At 52.7% G+C, this 13,555-nt stretch overlaps 1 protein-coding gene across 10 annotated transcripts in view; it reads right to left on the reverse strand.

Annotated features, from left to right (window-relative positions):
* Window positions 1-682: 682 nt before the first annotated feature.
* Window positions 683-13,555, reverse strand: part of SUGP2 (SURP and G-patch domain containing 2) — a 29,171-nt gene continuing 16,298 nt past the window's right edge. For 5 of the 10 annotated variants that reach the window (XM_006058002.4, XM_006058001.4, XM_006058003.4 and 2 more), the window contains exons 7-10: window positions 9,247-9,767; window positions 7,109-7,170; window positions 4,148-4,284; window positions 683-3,524 (exon numbers count right to left, since the gene is read on the reverse strand). In XM_006058002.4, the coding sequence (XP_006058064.1) occupies window positions 3,404-3,524; window positions 4,148-4,284; window positions 7,109-7,170; window positions 9,247-9,767 (841 nt within the window). In that variant the 3' untranslated portion in view covers window positions 683-3,403. The remainder of the gene's footprint in view (window positions 3,525-4,147; window positions 4,285-7,108; window positions 7,171-9,246; window positions 9,768-13,555) is intronic. The other 5 variants (XR_003111606.2, XM_006058000.3, XM_006057999.4 and 2 more) reach the window with 5 other exon arrangements.

Below are 13,555 nucleotides of genomic sequence, written 5' to 3' on the forward strand. Positions count from 1 at the left end.
GCCTTGGCTCCTCCACCCCTAACTTGCTAACAAAGCCCCCCAAACCCTCCTGGGCTGTCTGCTACCCTGGGCACAAGCAAGCTGCTGCCCATCAGGCTGTGCTCAGGTGGAGGTCCCCACAGGTCCTGCAGGCGCCAGGCTTGCCAGCCTGTGTCCTCACCACAAGGGCCAAGGGGCTGCTGGTGGGGCAGGCAGACAGACAGGGCCGAATATGGGAACAGCAACAGCTCTGAAGATACTCCACAGGCCGGCTCCGAAGTCAGGGCGAAGCCTGAGTGGGCCTTGCTCTAACTCTGGCAGCTCGAATCCCAACCCTGGGAAGGCTGTGAGGTGGGCAGGTGAACTGTGGGTAGCTCAGGTAAAGCTCCCATATCCCGACACGCTCTCAAAGGCAGATTTCTGTACCCAGCAACCCGCCCCTCGTTCTCCACAAAAAATACAGTGGACCCAGCCACTGTGCTTGGCCCTGATCACTACCTGCTCTCTGGCACCCTTCAGGCTTTCCTCCTGAGTTACCAGGCCCTCCAGCTGCAGTGGGACAGTCAGAGAGGCCCCGGCTGGCGGAGCACATGCCTGAGAGGCAACAATTTTACAATCTTTCTCCACGTAGGCCCCACCACATCCACCACATGTTCCCCAGCCAGTATGACTGAAAAATGCATCAATGGAGACCATGGAAAACTGGGTTTTCTCTACATTTATTTCAACCGCTAAATGATTAACAACATCCACAACTTCTTAGATTAAAAAAAAAAGAAAAGAAAAAACAACCCCAAACCCCCAAAACTTCCATTTTGTAACATCACAAATGTCTTCTAGGTTTTACCAAGGACCAAAAAGCTAAAATTCTCTATATGATTTCCAGTGATGGAAACGAGGCAGAGACAGTAAGCACCCAAAGTGGCGAGTTAGCACTTTCCGGATGCCTGTCGTCCTCACGGAAGAGCCCCTGGAACTAGAATGACAGAAAAGACACTGTGACTTTGACAAGGCTACGCAGCTGCACGTCACGCTTGCTTGTATGCATGCTTCCTGCAGAGTGGCCTCTGCCGGAGAGAGCAAGGCAGGCACGGAGGGCCAGTGTGCTGGACCCCGGCTGACAGACGGCACAGGACACACCGCCATGCTCCTCCCTGGCCCCCACAATGCCTTGACTGCCTCAATGCCATCTCCACAGAAATGTCACCTCAGTGTTTACGGGACTTTCCAGGCTCAAGAAGTAGGTGTTCCCTTTGACGTTTGCCAAAGGCTCATTGTCAGCCAAAGCAGGACACCCCCAGGAGTCGCAGGAGGCTGTGGATTGAATAGCGCTCGAATCCTGGGAATTCCTAAAGTATTTTATTTATAAATAAAAGCAGAAAGCTAAGAATGAGCATACTAGGACAAAGTCAATATGCTGGTCAAAGCTATGCTTGAAGAGCGAGAACCCATGCTGGGGGTGCACACCTCACTCTGGGCGTGCGCTGGGCGTGCATGCTCTGCGACAGGCCATGGGGAGCCAGGCCCAGGTCTCAGAGTTCCATCACTCTGCCTGACCCACAGCCAACATGGAAGGCTGCTGGAAGGATTAAAAAAGAAACGAGGGGATTCCCCCAGGTTGTGGTTCCCCCAAACCACACCACCAGGCTATTTCAACTCTGCTGAAGAACCTCCAACAGGTCCACCCATAAAGATCTGCCAAAACAACAGAAGTGACGAGAAGCAAGCAGAGCTCAGGGGACTACCCGTGACATGAAGAAAGGCACCATCAGCAGGGAACACGATGCTGTGCCAGTGAGTGCGGGCCAGACAGAGATCCAGAGGAGGCTGGGCTACAGCCAGGAGAGCTGAGGATCTGAGAAAATGAGCATTTCATAACTGCCAATAAAAGTGGCTGATGGGTTAATTTACTGCTCTGTCTCCCAAGCTCACAGTATCAGCAGGACCTCGTTTTTCAGATTTTGACACATATTTAAAACTTCAACACTGCTGCTTTCTGATGAAGGGTTGAGAGATCCCCACAGCCTGAGAATTCCACATGTAGCTGCAAGAGGCAGCGTTTGAGAAGCTGGAAGGGGCGGCATCATACGTCTCGAAATAGCAAACAGCTGCAGATCCCACCCCAAGAGGATCCTTTCTGTTCTGCACAAAGGCCCTAATAAAACAATTCTTTACACTGCCACACACGCAAAAAACAAAATCTTCAAGAGTTTACACCTCCTACCCTTTCTGCAAAGGAAACACTCCATACGTGGTTTTAAAAAAAAACTAGTTTGCTTTGTGGATTTTAAAGAGAATGTAAATTTGGGGAAAGTTTCGTTAGTTTAATGGTTACTCCCCAATGAATTCAGCTACTGAATACATTGGTGAAATTTCATTAGGTCTCTAGGGATGCATTTACGAGTTGAGACTCCATAAACAACATGTTCATTGAATCCACTTGTGTAAAGAGCTTCAGCACTCAGACCGACAGGCTGTGGTACTAGAGCGCAGGCTTCATTATTCCTGATTCATATTCCCTACTTGAATTTGAGAAGACACAATCCGTGACTGTCTCGGGATCGAGTATGCTCTTCGAGAGCAGCGTGTCCTGGGACAAGAAACCCGACAGCAGCCGGTTCCCGAGCGCTCGCCGGGCGCTGGTGCTTGCAAGGGCAACCCCACCTTCTGAGTGGGGCCAGCAGAGACCTGCAGAAGACCTGCTGCCAGAAGCATTTGGAAGAAGGGCGAAAGGCAAAAGCAGGCTGGAAGTGGGGTCTTTTTTTTTGTTTTTTAAGAAAAAGAAAGGCCAGGGGGTGGAACCTCCACACCAGAAACTGCAGAGATGTTTGTTTTCCGTGTACACACCAAACCTACTTGGGCACTGGCTCCAGGGCTGATCCGGGACAGAGGTGGTGTTTTAAGAGTAATTGCTGCTTCAAGCCTTATCTTTCTCACCAATGGTTTTCATCTATTCAGGGAGAGAACGATTTTGTTCAAAACTGAGTTGGAAATTATGGGTGGGGAAGACAACTAAAAGGAGGGGAGAAATATAAGGATATTTATAGGCCAAAGGCCTTCGGGAAGGAAAAGGGCTGGAAGACCCTCAAATCGAGATGAGGGACGAGTGGCGTCCTCTGCGGTGCCAGCTTCGAGGTCACCCTGACACGTGCAGGACACAAGGCCACTCCAGAGGCAGCTTGTTTCCACAGGACGGCCCGGCGCTCAGGCCCACCACAGGCTGCAGGCAGCGTGCAGGGTGAGTCGGGGCTCGCTCCTTGAGCCACACCTGGAAGGTGAGAGGTGGGACGCACCCACAGCCAAACACCCCGAGTGTTTCCCTCACAGAGTTTTATGATTTTGGGGGAGTGACACTTTGGCGTTTGTGTCCTACGTCCTGGCATATCAGCTCAGGCAGAGAGCCCCCACTGGCACACACACATACCTATTTGCTGGCCCGTCTGTGTCTGTACATCTGCATCATCCTCTGACGGAACACGTCAAACGTGTCTTCTTTGTGCTCCTGCCCGTCGGCACCCAGCCCCTCCCCTTCTGACGCGCTTCCCCTGAGGAGCAAAACGGACAGTTAGCCACGCCTGAGCCCGCGGCCTGGCCACCAGGGCACGGACGCAGCTGGAGCCGCCAGAGGGGCACGCGGTATGAGGGACACACGTCGGTGACAGCAAGGGAAAGAGGAAATAGAGACACAGCTCACGGTGGAGACAAGGGACGCTCACCTGTGCAGGCCTGTGGACCTTCTGAGAAGCATGCTCAGAAGCCAGCCCCTTATTACAGCTGAAAGCCTCCCCAGCAGGTGCTAAGCTCACTTTTAACGGAAATGCTTGCTGCATGTTAGTGGGGCTTCCTGAACTGTGGGCCGTGCTCTCTCCCGGCTAGTCTGAGTGTGGGTTCCCAGAAAAGGGAAGTGGCTGTTAGCGTAACCACCCAGAATTACCACTCAGCTTTTTTGATAATAATGAACATGGCCAAATGCCAGGGACCAAGTCTATGCAAATGCAGCCAGAAACTGTGTGAACACCTGCACAGGGACACGACCTGCCAGAAGCCACGTTCTACGCCAGGGAAACCAAGGGGCGCCGGTCAAAGGACTTAGGGCCAGAATCCCCCAGAGAGCCTGTCTCCCCGGGCACAGCTGCCTGCCCCCCGGCCCCTGACGCCTGCCGCGTACACGCTGACCGGCTCCCTGATGCCCTTCCCACAGGAGCCCAGGCCGTGGCCCTCCTTCCAGCCCATCTTCTGTAGCATCTGGAACCCCAGGTTCTTGTCGGTCAGCTTCTGCTGGGCAAAATCAAAGTCCTTGGGTTTCTGAGGAGAGAGAAGAGTGTAGCACGTGAGAGGCAGCAACGCGCCTGGATCAGGAGTCTGCCCTGGGCTGCACCTGGACATGGTCCAGCACTAACACCCCTAATGCCCCTTCAATGCCCCTGGATGCTCAAGATCAAGCACAGTCCTGGAAATATTCCCTGGGTGGGCTGATATTTGTAAAGGTTGGAGGTCACAGCTTGAGGTGTCCCCAGAGAACTGAAGCAGTCTCTCAGGCTTCGCAGCGACCGCTCTTGTTGCAGTGTTGAGACTGTGAACTAAACTTTGTGAGGGGATGGTAGGGACTCGGCCCAAAACTTTTGACTAGGAAGATCCCAGAGTGGAGACCTGAATAAAGAAAGTGGCCAAGTGATGATCAGGGGCATATCCCAGGCTGGGTGGAACAGGCCTCGAGGCAGGAAGGCCCCTGGAGCGCCAGAGTCAGAGAGGAAGCAGGGCTAAGGCAGAAGGGGACCAGACAGGAATGGAGAAAGGCTGTACAGAAAAACTGTCTCAAAGGGTCCTCTCTATTCAACGTCCACTCCTCTCTCATGGTTTCATTCATTTCTATGAGCTTTCAAAACGCTGGACAGTGACTCCATTCTGGAAGCTTCCTGGGCAGCCCTGAGGCATTACTTACCAAACCTATGTGTGTGTCTGGTCCTTCCCAGGTCTGGGGCTCTGAGTGCTCCCCAAGGACAGGGATGAGGTTCTACCTGGACTCTGGGGTCCATGTCTAGCACAGAGCAGACCTCGCTGAGTGGGTGCAGCTGGAAAGGATGGGGCCTGGGAATGACCTTGTGGGTGGAGAAGTAAGAAGCCCTGGCAGAGATCTGGGCTCCAGAGCAGGCTGTAGAAAGGCCCAGAGGCCTGTGAAGGAGACACCTGCCCGGTGTGAGCTACAGGGATTTCCATTCATTCATGAATATTCATGTGCTGCAAAGTCTGGGCAGCTAGGGGCTCCCAGTTCCTGCCACCTGAGCCTGTTTCTTTTATCCATTTATGGCCTGGGAGACTGAGAGGGGCTCATGTGCTCCCAGGGAGAGGTTCCTTTGTCCCGATCAAGGCAGCGAGGAGCAGCAGGGAGGGTTTCAGTGTGGGTGGGAAGAGGGTGGGGAAGGGGCAGGAAAGGTTGGCCACAGGTCCCCCGGGGCAGGCTTGCACCCCGCTTCGGGAAAGCTGCGAAAGTGGAAGCAACAAGAGGAACAGGGGTCCACTCAGCAGGACACGTCTTGGTGAGTTTTCAACTGTGTCTAAGAATCACCCTGCCCGGTCTCCCGGGGCTAGAGCAGAGCCATGCACCCAAGGCCAGGCTGCAGAGTGTACGGAGAGCTACGAGGAGACCTCCGCCCTGTCAGCAGTCACCCCACAGAGAAACCCACGGTGGCAGGGTACCAGCTGGCTGCACACTGGTTAACACCATTTCATTTAATCCTCGCGGATCTCCTACCTGCAAGGGAGGTGCAACTGTCCCACTTTACAGATGTACAAACAGAACCTCATGCCAAGATTAGATGGCCAGGCTGAGCCTGAACAGCTGCCTTCTCACCAGGCTATGCCTCACCAGATGGGTACCTGGGTGCTGGCTCAGCTTAAAACCCAACACACCTGTTAAAAACACACGCTTCCGGCACAGGAAGGCTCCTGCTCCCAGCTGTAACTGAGGTCACACTGGTGCTTCGTCTGTCTGCTGAGACTGGCGCCATGCACTCCCAACAGTCTGAGCCACCACATGGGCTTTCCTCACCCCTGGACGCCTGCAGAGACACCTCCTGGACTGCTAGGGACCTGTGATGTCCCCACGTGTCCCAGGTGACCTGGGCCAGCCTCACCTGCCTGAGGTTCACTCCCGTCTCCTTCCAATGACCCACCCCCCACAGGGCCACCCCATTTCAGTCAACAGCAGCCCTGTTCCCTTAACTGTCCAGGCCGACAACCCCAGAGTCACCCTGGACTCTTCTTGGCTTTCTCTGGTCCACATCCAGTCCATCAGTAAGCCCCACCAACTCCACTTCACCCCGCCTGGGCCTCAGCTCTGCCTGGCCCGCTAGCCCACAGGCTGCTTTCCACACGGTAGTTATAATGGCCATGTCTTCTACCCAAATCCCCACTGTGGTGTGGCCCCCTGACGCCTCTCTCAAAGAAGGGGCACAGTGCTGACACCCACCTACAGACCCCATGTGACCTGGCTGCTGCCACCTCCACTGCCTCAGCGCCCCACCCCACCGCTCCACGCCAGGCACAAAGGGCTCGCTGCTGACCTGCGTCTGCCCTGGGGCTTCTATCAGGCCTCCCGCCTTGCTCCTCCTCACCCACCATGCTCAGTTCTGCACATTGCTGCTGCTGACAGCCCTGCTCACTGCTGCCTCTGGGTGGGCAGATGGAAGAGAGAGCACAGGGGGTTGGTGCCGGTTCGTTAATGAACACTTGCACACGCATGCGTGTACACACACACGCTCACGCACACACACGTGCGCGCACACTCACGCATGCACGCGTGCACACACATGCTCAGCTTACCAGCAAAGCAGCGCATTCTTTTAACCACAATTATAGTCTACTAAATCTGAAGCTCTCAATGGCTGAGACATTATCTTGTTCATCTCGCCGATCCACTGCACACATCAGGCCTTACCCATCCCTTAAACAGACTAATTACTCCATCCTGTGCTCTGGGCAATGCAAAACAGTTTTAAGAGAGATAAGGCTGTATGTTGTTCTTTGCATGTTGACACCTGGCCTGCAGAGTGAGTACAGCCTGCAGCCTGTACCCTTGAGAACTAGGGCAAGCTCTATGTCACATTTGAGGACGCTCAGCCATGCTCACCTTCTTCTTGGACACGGGGCGACCCCGAGGCCTGTCATAGGCAATTCGAACTGGTTCGTGAACTGGAAGACAAAAGAAATGTATATATACAAATACACAGGTCCTTTCCCCAGATTACTGACACTTAAAAGACAAGCATGCTGCAGCTTTGGCTAATGGCCCTTCTGCCGACAGAGGAGACTAGGAGCTGTACTGCGGGACCAGCCGATTGGCCTGCAGAGTGCAGAAACGAACACAGAGGCTCAGCCGAGTGCTGCCTTGCTGTGGGAGAGTCTCCGTAAGTGTGACTGCCATGTTTATGATGAAGGACCCAACACATGCACTGCTTTCCATGACTGGAGGAAGGCATTTTGCTTCAACAAATAACTGATTTGTAACACTGCGCCCTCTTCATGTCTCTGCAAGTGTTCCATAGACAAAGAACCAAAGGCCACACAGAACTTTCCAGTAAAAACAATCACACTTCTCATACAGAGCACTGCTGCTGTTGCTGCTAAGTCACTTCAGTCGTGTCCGACTCTGTGCGACCCCATAGACGGCAGCCCACCAGGCTCCCCCGTCCCTGGGATTCTCCAGGCAAGAACACTGGAGTGGGTTGCCATTTCCTTCTCTAATCCATGAAAGTGAAAAGTGAAAGTGAAGTCGCTCAGTTGTGTCTGACTCTTAGCGACCCCATGGACTGCAGCCCACCAGGCTCCTCCATCTATGGGATTTTCCAGGAAAGAGTACTGGAGTGGGGTGCCATTGCCTTCTCCATACAGAGCACTAGATCATATATTATTATATTTGACAAAAGAGAGACTAGCAGGTCTGGTACTATCTCATCAACCACCCTATCAAATAACTGAGAGCTTCTAAAATGGAAAGAATCTCACTTTCCCCCCATGAAGGCCATCATAACAAGTATTCTGATGTGCTACCGCCCTCTGGTAAGTTCTGAAGGACAGAAGAGCTTAGTAGAGAGTTAGCAATCGATTGCAACACTGTTTCTAAACAGAAACCATGAGAACTGTTAGCAGGAGAAACTAGACTGATACAGTTGGGTGTGAACATGATGTTCTCAATAACTTAGAACACAAAGATTCTACACACAGTGGAGCACTGTTCACCAAAACCACCTCCTCCCACACAAGCATCGAAGGATCAGCCCCACAAATGAAACACGGCCCGGGCCTGGCTGTGTGGAGACCTGGGTGGGCAGCAGGGAGCCCACCAAAAGCGGCACATGATGTGATTTACCTACTGACAGTCCAAAAAAGGCAAACCACAAGGCCAGAAAATGGTCAGTGGTTGCTGGGGCCAGGTAGGAGACTGTGGAAAGGCAGAGAGACACTTCTGGAAGAAGTTCCAGCTCAGCAGTGCTGGGGGCACACGCCTGTACACCTTTGCCAAAACTCCATCAACTATCCACTTGAAAAGGGTGCACGTTTATTGCTGGTAAACTGTACCTCAAGAACCTTGACCCTCCCTATAGACGAGCAGGAGATGGCCTTCCATGGCCAAGGCCGGCAGAGCGTGGACTCCACAGGTCTCACTAACTGCTGCCCCAGACCGCTCCATGGCCCCTGCCTCAACATCATCAAGCAGGTATCACTACCCTGGGGCCTTGCAGGAGGGTGGGGGGGGGGGCAGTGCTCAGAAAGCTGGGCACCCCTCTAGATCACAGGCAGCAGCCAAGATGACCCAGGCCTGTTCCTTCCACAGCCAGGATTCCCCTGTTGGAAGCTGAGCAATAACGGAAAATAACAAGCAACGTGTGCGGTGCTAGAAGCCAAAGGCAGCATCTCCTTAGAGTGCCATCTCTGGACCAGCTGGAAACGTCAGTTTCTCATGAACATTTTGGACTGTGCAAAACCAACAGGACTATTCTGGGTTAAATAAAATACAAGAGCAAAGAGCCCTGGGGTGTGCTGGTCCTAGGGGGATTCTCAAAGGTCAGCTGGAGTGATCAGAGGCAGAAGGGGTGACAGGGGCCAGCAGTCATCTTGCAGCTAAACTTGGGCTGGGGGGATCAGGTAAATTCCTCAAAAGAGGCCACGTCTCCACAATTTTCCATGGCCCCCAGCTGAGCATCATTCCTCCTCAGGTATTAAACAGAAGATGCGCTGAGGCCACTGGACGAATACCCAGGCACTCACCCTTGGGCTCCTGGATGAGACACAGCCTCTTGGGAGCTGGGATCATGCCGACCTTCAGTGACTTGCTGCTGATCCTCTTCCGGGGGAAGCAGGCCCCTGAGGAGGCCTGGGACAGGGCAGGCCCGCCAGCCGGGCTGTCCTCGGCCACCTCACTCAGGAGGCCATCGGCTGGGGGGCTGCCCTCCGAGCCCTCAGACTTGGACCCTTCTGCCGGCCTGGAGGCCCCTCCAGGAGGGGAGGCCTCCTCACCCCCTTCCTCATCCTCCTCTTCGTCCTCTTCCTCCTCCTCCTCCTCCTCCTCAGGCATCACCTCTGGGCTCTCCAGCTCAGCCTCGTGCTGAGAGGGCTCGTCCTCAAACTCTCCTTCCCCTTCCATGGGCTCCAGGGGGCTCTCCTGAGAATCGGCACTCTCACTGGCATGGAGGGTAAGTGGAGATGACGTAAAGCAGATCGATGGGCACAGTTCAAATACCTTCTTTCGATAGAATTTGAAAGCTGAACTATTTTGGTCGTGTAGAAACCTAGGATAAAGATGAGACACACTGGTTAACCAGAGGGTTCTCTACACACTCCTATTTGCTGAAACTGTCCAAATGGACCCGAAAGAACTGCGGGTGGCATAAAGCAGCAGATACACGACCTCTTTCTACTAGCTGTGGTAGAAAGTTGGCCTTTCTTTCTTGACGGTCAGCCTTACAATGAGATAGGAAGTTTGAGGAGTATTAGTAATTTAACAAAGGAGCCAGAAGAGGCCTAACTGCTTTCCTGGGGAGGGAGCTGGAGGAACAAGGTACGCAGGGACGGTCAGGGAACATGCTGGAACGAGCTCTAACAGCACCCCCAGGAGATCCGGCCTGGGCCTCACCTCATCTCTAATTACATCACCGGCCACTCTAGGCCTGCGTGTGCTGTGACTCTCTGTTCCTCCCGCCCTCCAGCCATGAGATGGAGAAAGGTGTGCCAAGCACAGCACCTCCTACCTCACGTCCCGCAACAAAGCTGTGTGAATACGGGGGGAACAAGGCCTCTCTGCACCTCAGAGTTCAACGGCCTTAGTCATAGCTTGGAGGTGTGGCTGGTGCTGAGAAACCAAAAACACACATAATATACTGGGCCAAAGGAAAGACAGCCCTTGTTCTTGGAAAGGACAACTCAGCCTCATAAAGGAGTCAATTCTTCCCTAACTAAATATTAATGTATAAAAGTAAAAGCATCATTTTTTTTTCTGGATCTGAACGTGATTCTTAAGTTTGTGAAGTGAAGGGTTAATCTCTCAATCGTGTCCAACTCTTTGTGACTCCATAGACTATAGCTTGCCAGGCTCCTCTGTCCATGCTGCTGCTGCTGCTGCTAAGTCGCTAGACGGCAGCCCACCAGGCTCCCCCGTCCCTGGGATTCTCCAGGCAAGAACACTGGAGTGGGTTGCCATTTCCTTCTCCAATGCATGAAAGTGAAAAACGAAAGTGAAGTCGCTCAGTCGTGTCTGACTCTTCACGACCCCATGGATTGCAGCCCACCAGGCTCCTCCATCCATGGGATTTTCCAGGCAAGAGTACTGGAGTGGGGTGCCATCGCCTTCTCCGCCTCTGTCCACAGGATTCTCCAAACAAGAATCCTGGAGTGGGCCGCCATTTCCCTCTCCAGAGGATCTTCCTGACTCAGGGATCAAACTCAGGTCTCCAGCACTGCACGCCAAGCCTTTCCCGTCTGAGCCACCAGGTACGCATGCAGAAACCTACGTATTCAAGAATATCTAGGAGCACCCCCGGAACAAGGTCAGGAGAGGCCCAGCTCCACCACATATTACAAGGTGTGTAAAGCCTCTACAGCTAAAACAGTATGATACTGGTCTATGGACAGAGAGATCAAGAGAAAGATCAGAAACACAGCATCTGATGAAGGTGGAAAACGAACAACCTTTACAACAAATGGTGTTGGGACAACTAGGCAGCTTTTTAGAAAAATATTTAAATTGGTTCTATGCTACAGGAAATATTTTTAATTGTATTATTTTCACCCATAATTAAAACTTTATTGAAAAACTGACATCAAAATAGGAGAGCGAGTTGTATACCTTACAAAATGAAGCATAGTTAGTTAATCTAGGCAGATGAACCGGCATTACTGAACTGATGAGGCTTCCTGTGAGAGAACACAAGCTCAGGAGGCTGTGTGGATCACGGTGCTGCTTTTCCAAATGAACGCCCTTCTAGGAATCTGGTCTTTCCTCCTGTGGGCTGACACAACACTACGGAACAACTTACGCAAAGCGCCAGTCTGAGCATGGTTGCAAACCAGGGTAATCTTGTAGCTACCTGGACTTACTCCATGAAGTAAGAATTCGGACTTTGAACAAGCTGTTTCTTTTATTGTTTCTTCTTTTCCAAGGAAGGATGCAATAAAATTCCTGCCAAAGGCAGGCTGATCCCTTTGCAAGTCCAGCCCATGCAGCTCTCTTAATTGTACTCCTTTCTTTCCAAGACGTATTTATTTATTTTTGTTGTGCTGGGTCTTTGTTGCTGCGTGCAGGCTTCTCTAGCTGCGTCAAGCAGGGGCTACTCTTCCGAGGTGGGTGGGCTTCTCATTTCTGTGGCCTCTCTTGCTGCGGAGCACAGGCTCTGGGGTGCTTGGGTTCCAGTGGTTGCGGTGCAGGGGATGTGGAATCTTCCGGAGCCAGGCACTGCACCTGCGTCCCCTGTGCTGGCAGGCACACTCTCAAACCCCTGGGCCGCCAGGGAAGCCCTCTTAATTGTATTCTTAAGCTGACCCATAACTCAAGCACACTGGGAGCCGGGCCAGATGTGGCTGCATGGGGAGGGCAACACAACAGACTGGAGAGCGAGGACACAGGTGGGACGGGCGGAGGGACCTCTGGACATGTGAAGGGAAACGGCGAGGGACAAAAGCCCCTGTTACATACAGAAACCTACGTGTGCTGGAAGAACTGAGAGAAATACACACACACATGCTACAGATAAATGAAAATGGCTTCTTATTACTGATGGATGGGGGAATGAGACTTCTCTGAGTCTACCTCCTGTAATTTTTACTTTAGAGCCATACAAATTCTGTACTTATTTTAAAAATTAAATTAAAAAGGATAAGCAAAAAAACCCTCCAAATAGATTCTCAGCAGAAACAAATGAACTTGACTGTGTCAAAATGAGGACATAACCACAAACACAAAATGAATTAACTGAAGCAACCACTGAACACATTACAGGTGTGACTCTTCTAAAAGAAGAAACACAGTCATCTCGCCTCCTACTAGCTAGGTGGGTGTTGGATGCAGTCATTTTCAACTATCCTACGAGCACTGGGGGCGAGAATGCATCACCCCACTGAGGCTGCTGGAGTTTTCTGGCTCTCTCTGCAGGGCACAAAGCAGACAGCATCTTCTGAGGAACGCTGCTCGGAAAAGGCTGCCACAGAGACTGAGGAATAACACCAAGCCCTGCCAGTGCCAAATAAGCAGGACAATGCAGAGTTCTCTTTCTGCATTGGGAGAAAAAAGCAAACTGCTGCAATGCTCCCGCCTGCCCTTCACTGAGTTGTCCCCTTTGCCTGGCCCTGCCAGTGTGAGGTCCTGCGTGCAGTGGCAGCCCAGCTCTAAGACCTGTCAGGCCCAGCAGCCCCAAGGCCTGTAAAAGGCAGTACTAGGCTGAGTACCTGCAAAGCCGCCAGTGCTCCATGTGGCTGGTCTGAGTCTCACAGGAAGCAAGAGGTACCCAGTGCAGACCTACTCAACATCCAAATCTGCTATAAGAGCTTAGACGCACTGACTCCCAGAAATGTTCCAGGAAACGTAAAATTTTTAACTGTATCCTTAAGGCACAACTCTTCAGCACGTTGGGAACAGGGCAAGGGTCCGGAAGCCCTAGCTGGCTGTAGGATGCGATCCAGACAGCATGGGAATCCCACCCACTCCAAGCGAGCTCAGCCACGTTAAGGCTCAGTACTGAGAACACACGGCCCTCAGGCGGCCTCCGCCTTCAGGAGAATTGGCACCCCGCAGGAGAGTGGGTTCTCTGGCCTCTGGGCTATGGAATGTTGAATGCTTACCCCATTGAAGAATGGACAAGGGTGCCAAGCCACTACTATGTGGAAGTGCTTGTTGCTCACACCGGGACCAAACCCCATCGCCATGCTACATGAGCAGCACACTCTCACCCCGCCCAGAGCTGCCAGCACCAGCAGGGACGGTGCCCTCCTCCTCAGGCTCGCGGGCGAGCACACACTCTCCTCTCTGCCTCTGCAAAGGGTCTGGGGAACCTTCACGTCCTTCTGCCAGTGCATTCTCTCCCCCTTC

This window comes from Bubalus bubalis, chromosome 9 (assembly GCF_019923935.1).
Source record: "Bubalus bubalis isolate 160015118507 breed Murrah chromosome 9, NDDB_SH_1, whole genome shotgun sequence".
Taxonomy (NCBI): domain Eukaryota; kingdom Metazoa; phylum Chordata; class Mammalia; order Artiodactyla; family Bovidae; genus Bubalus; species Bubalus bubalis.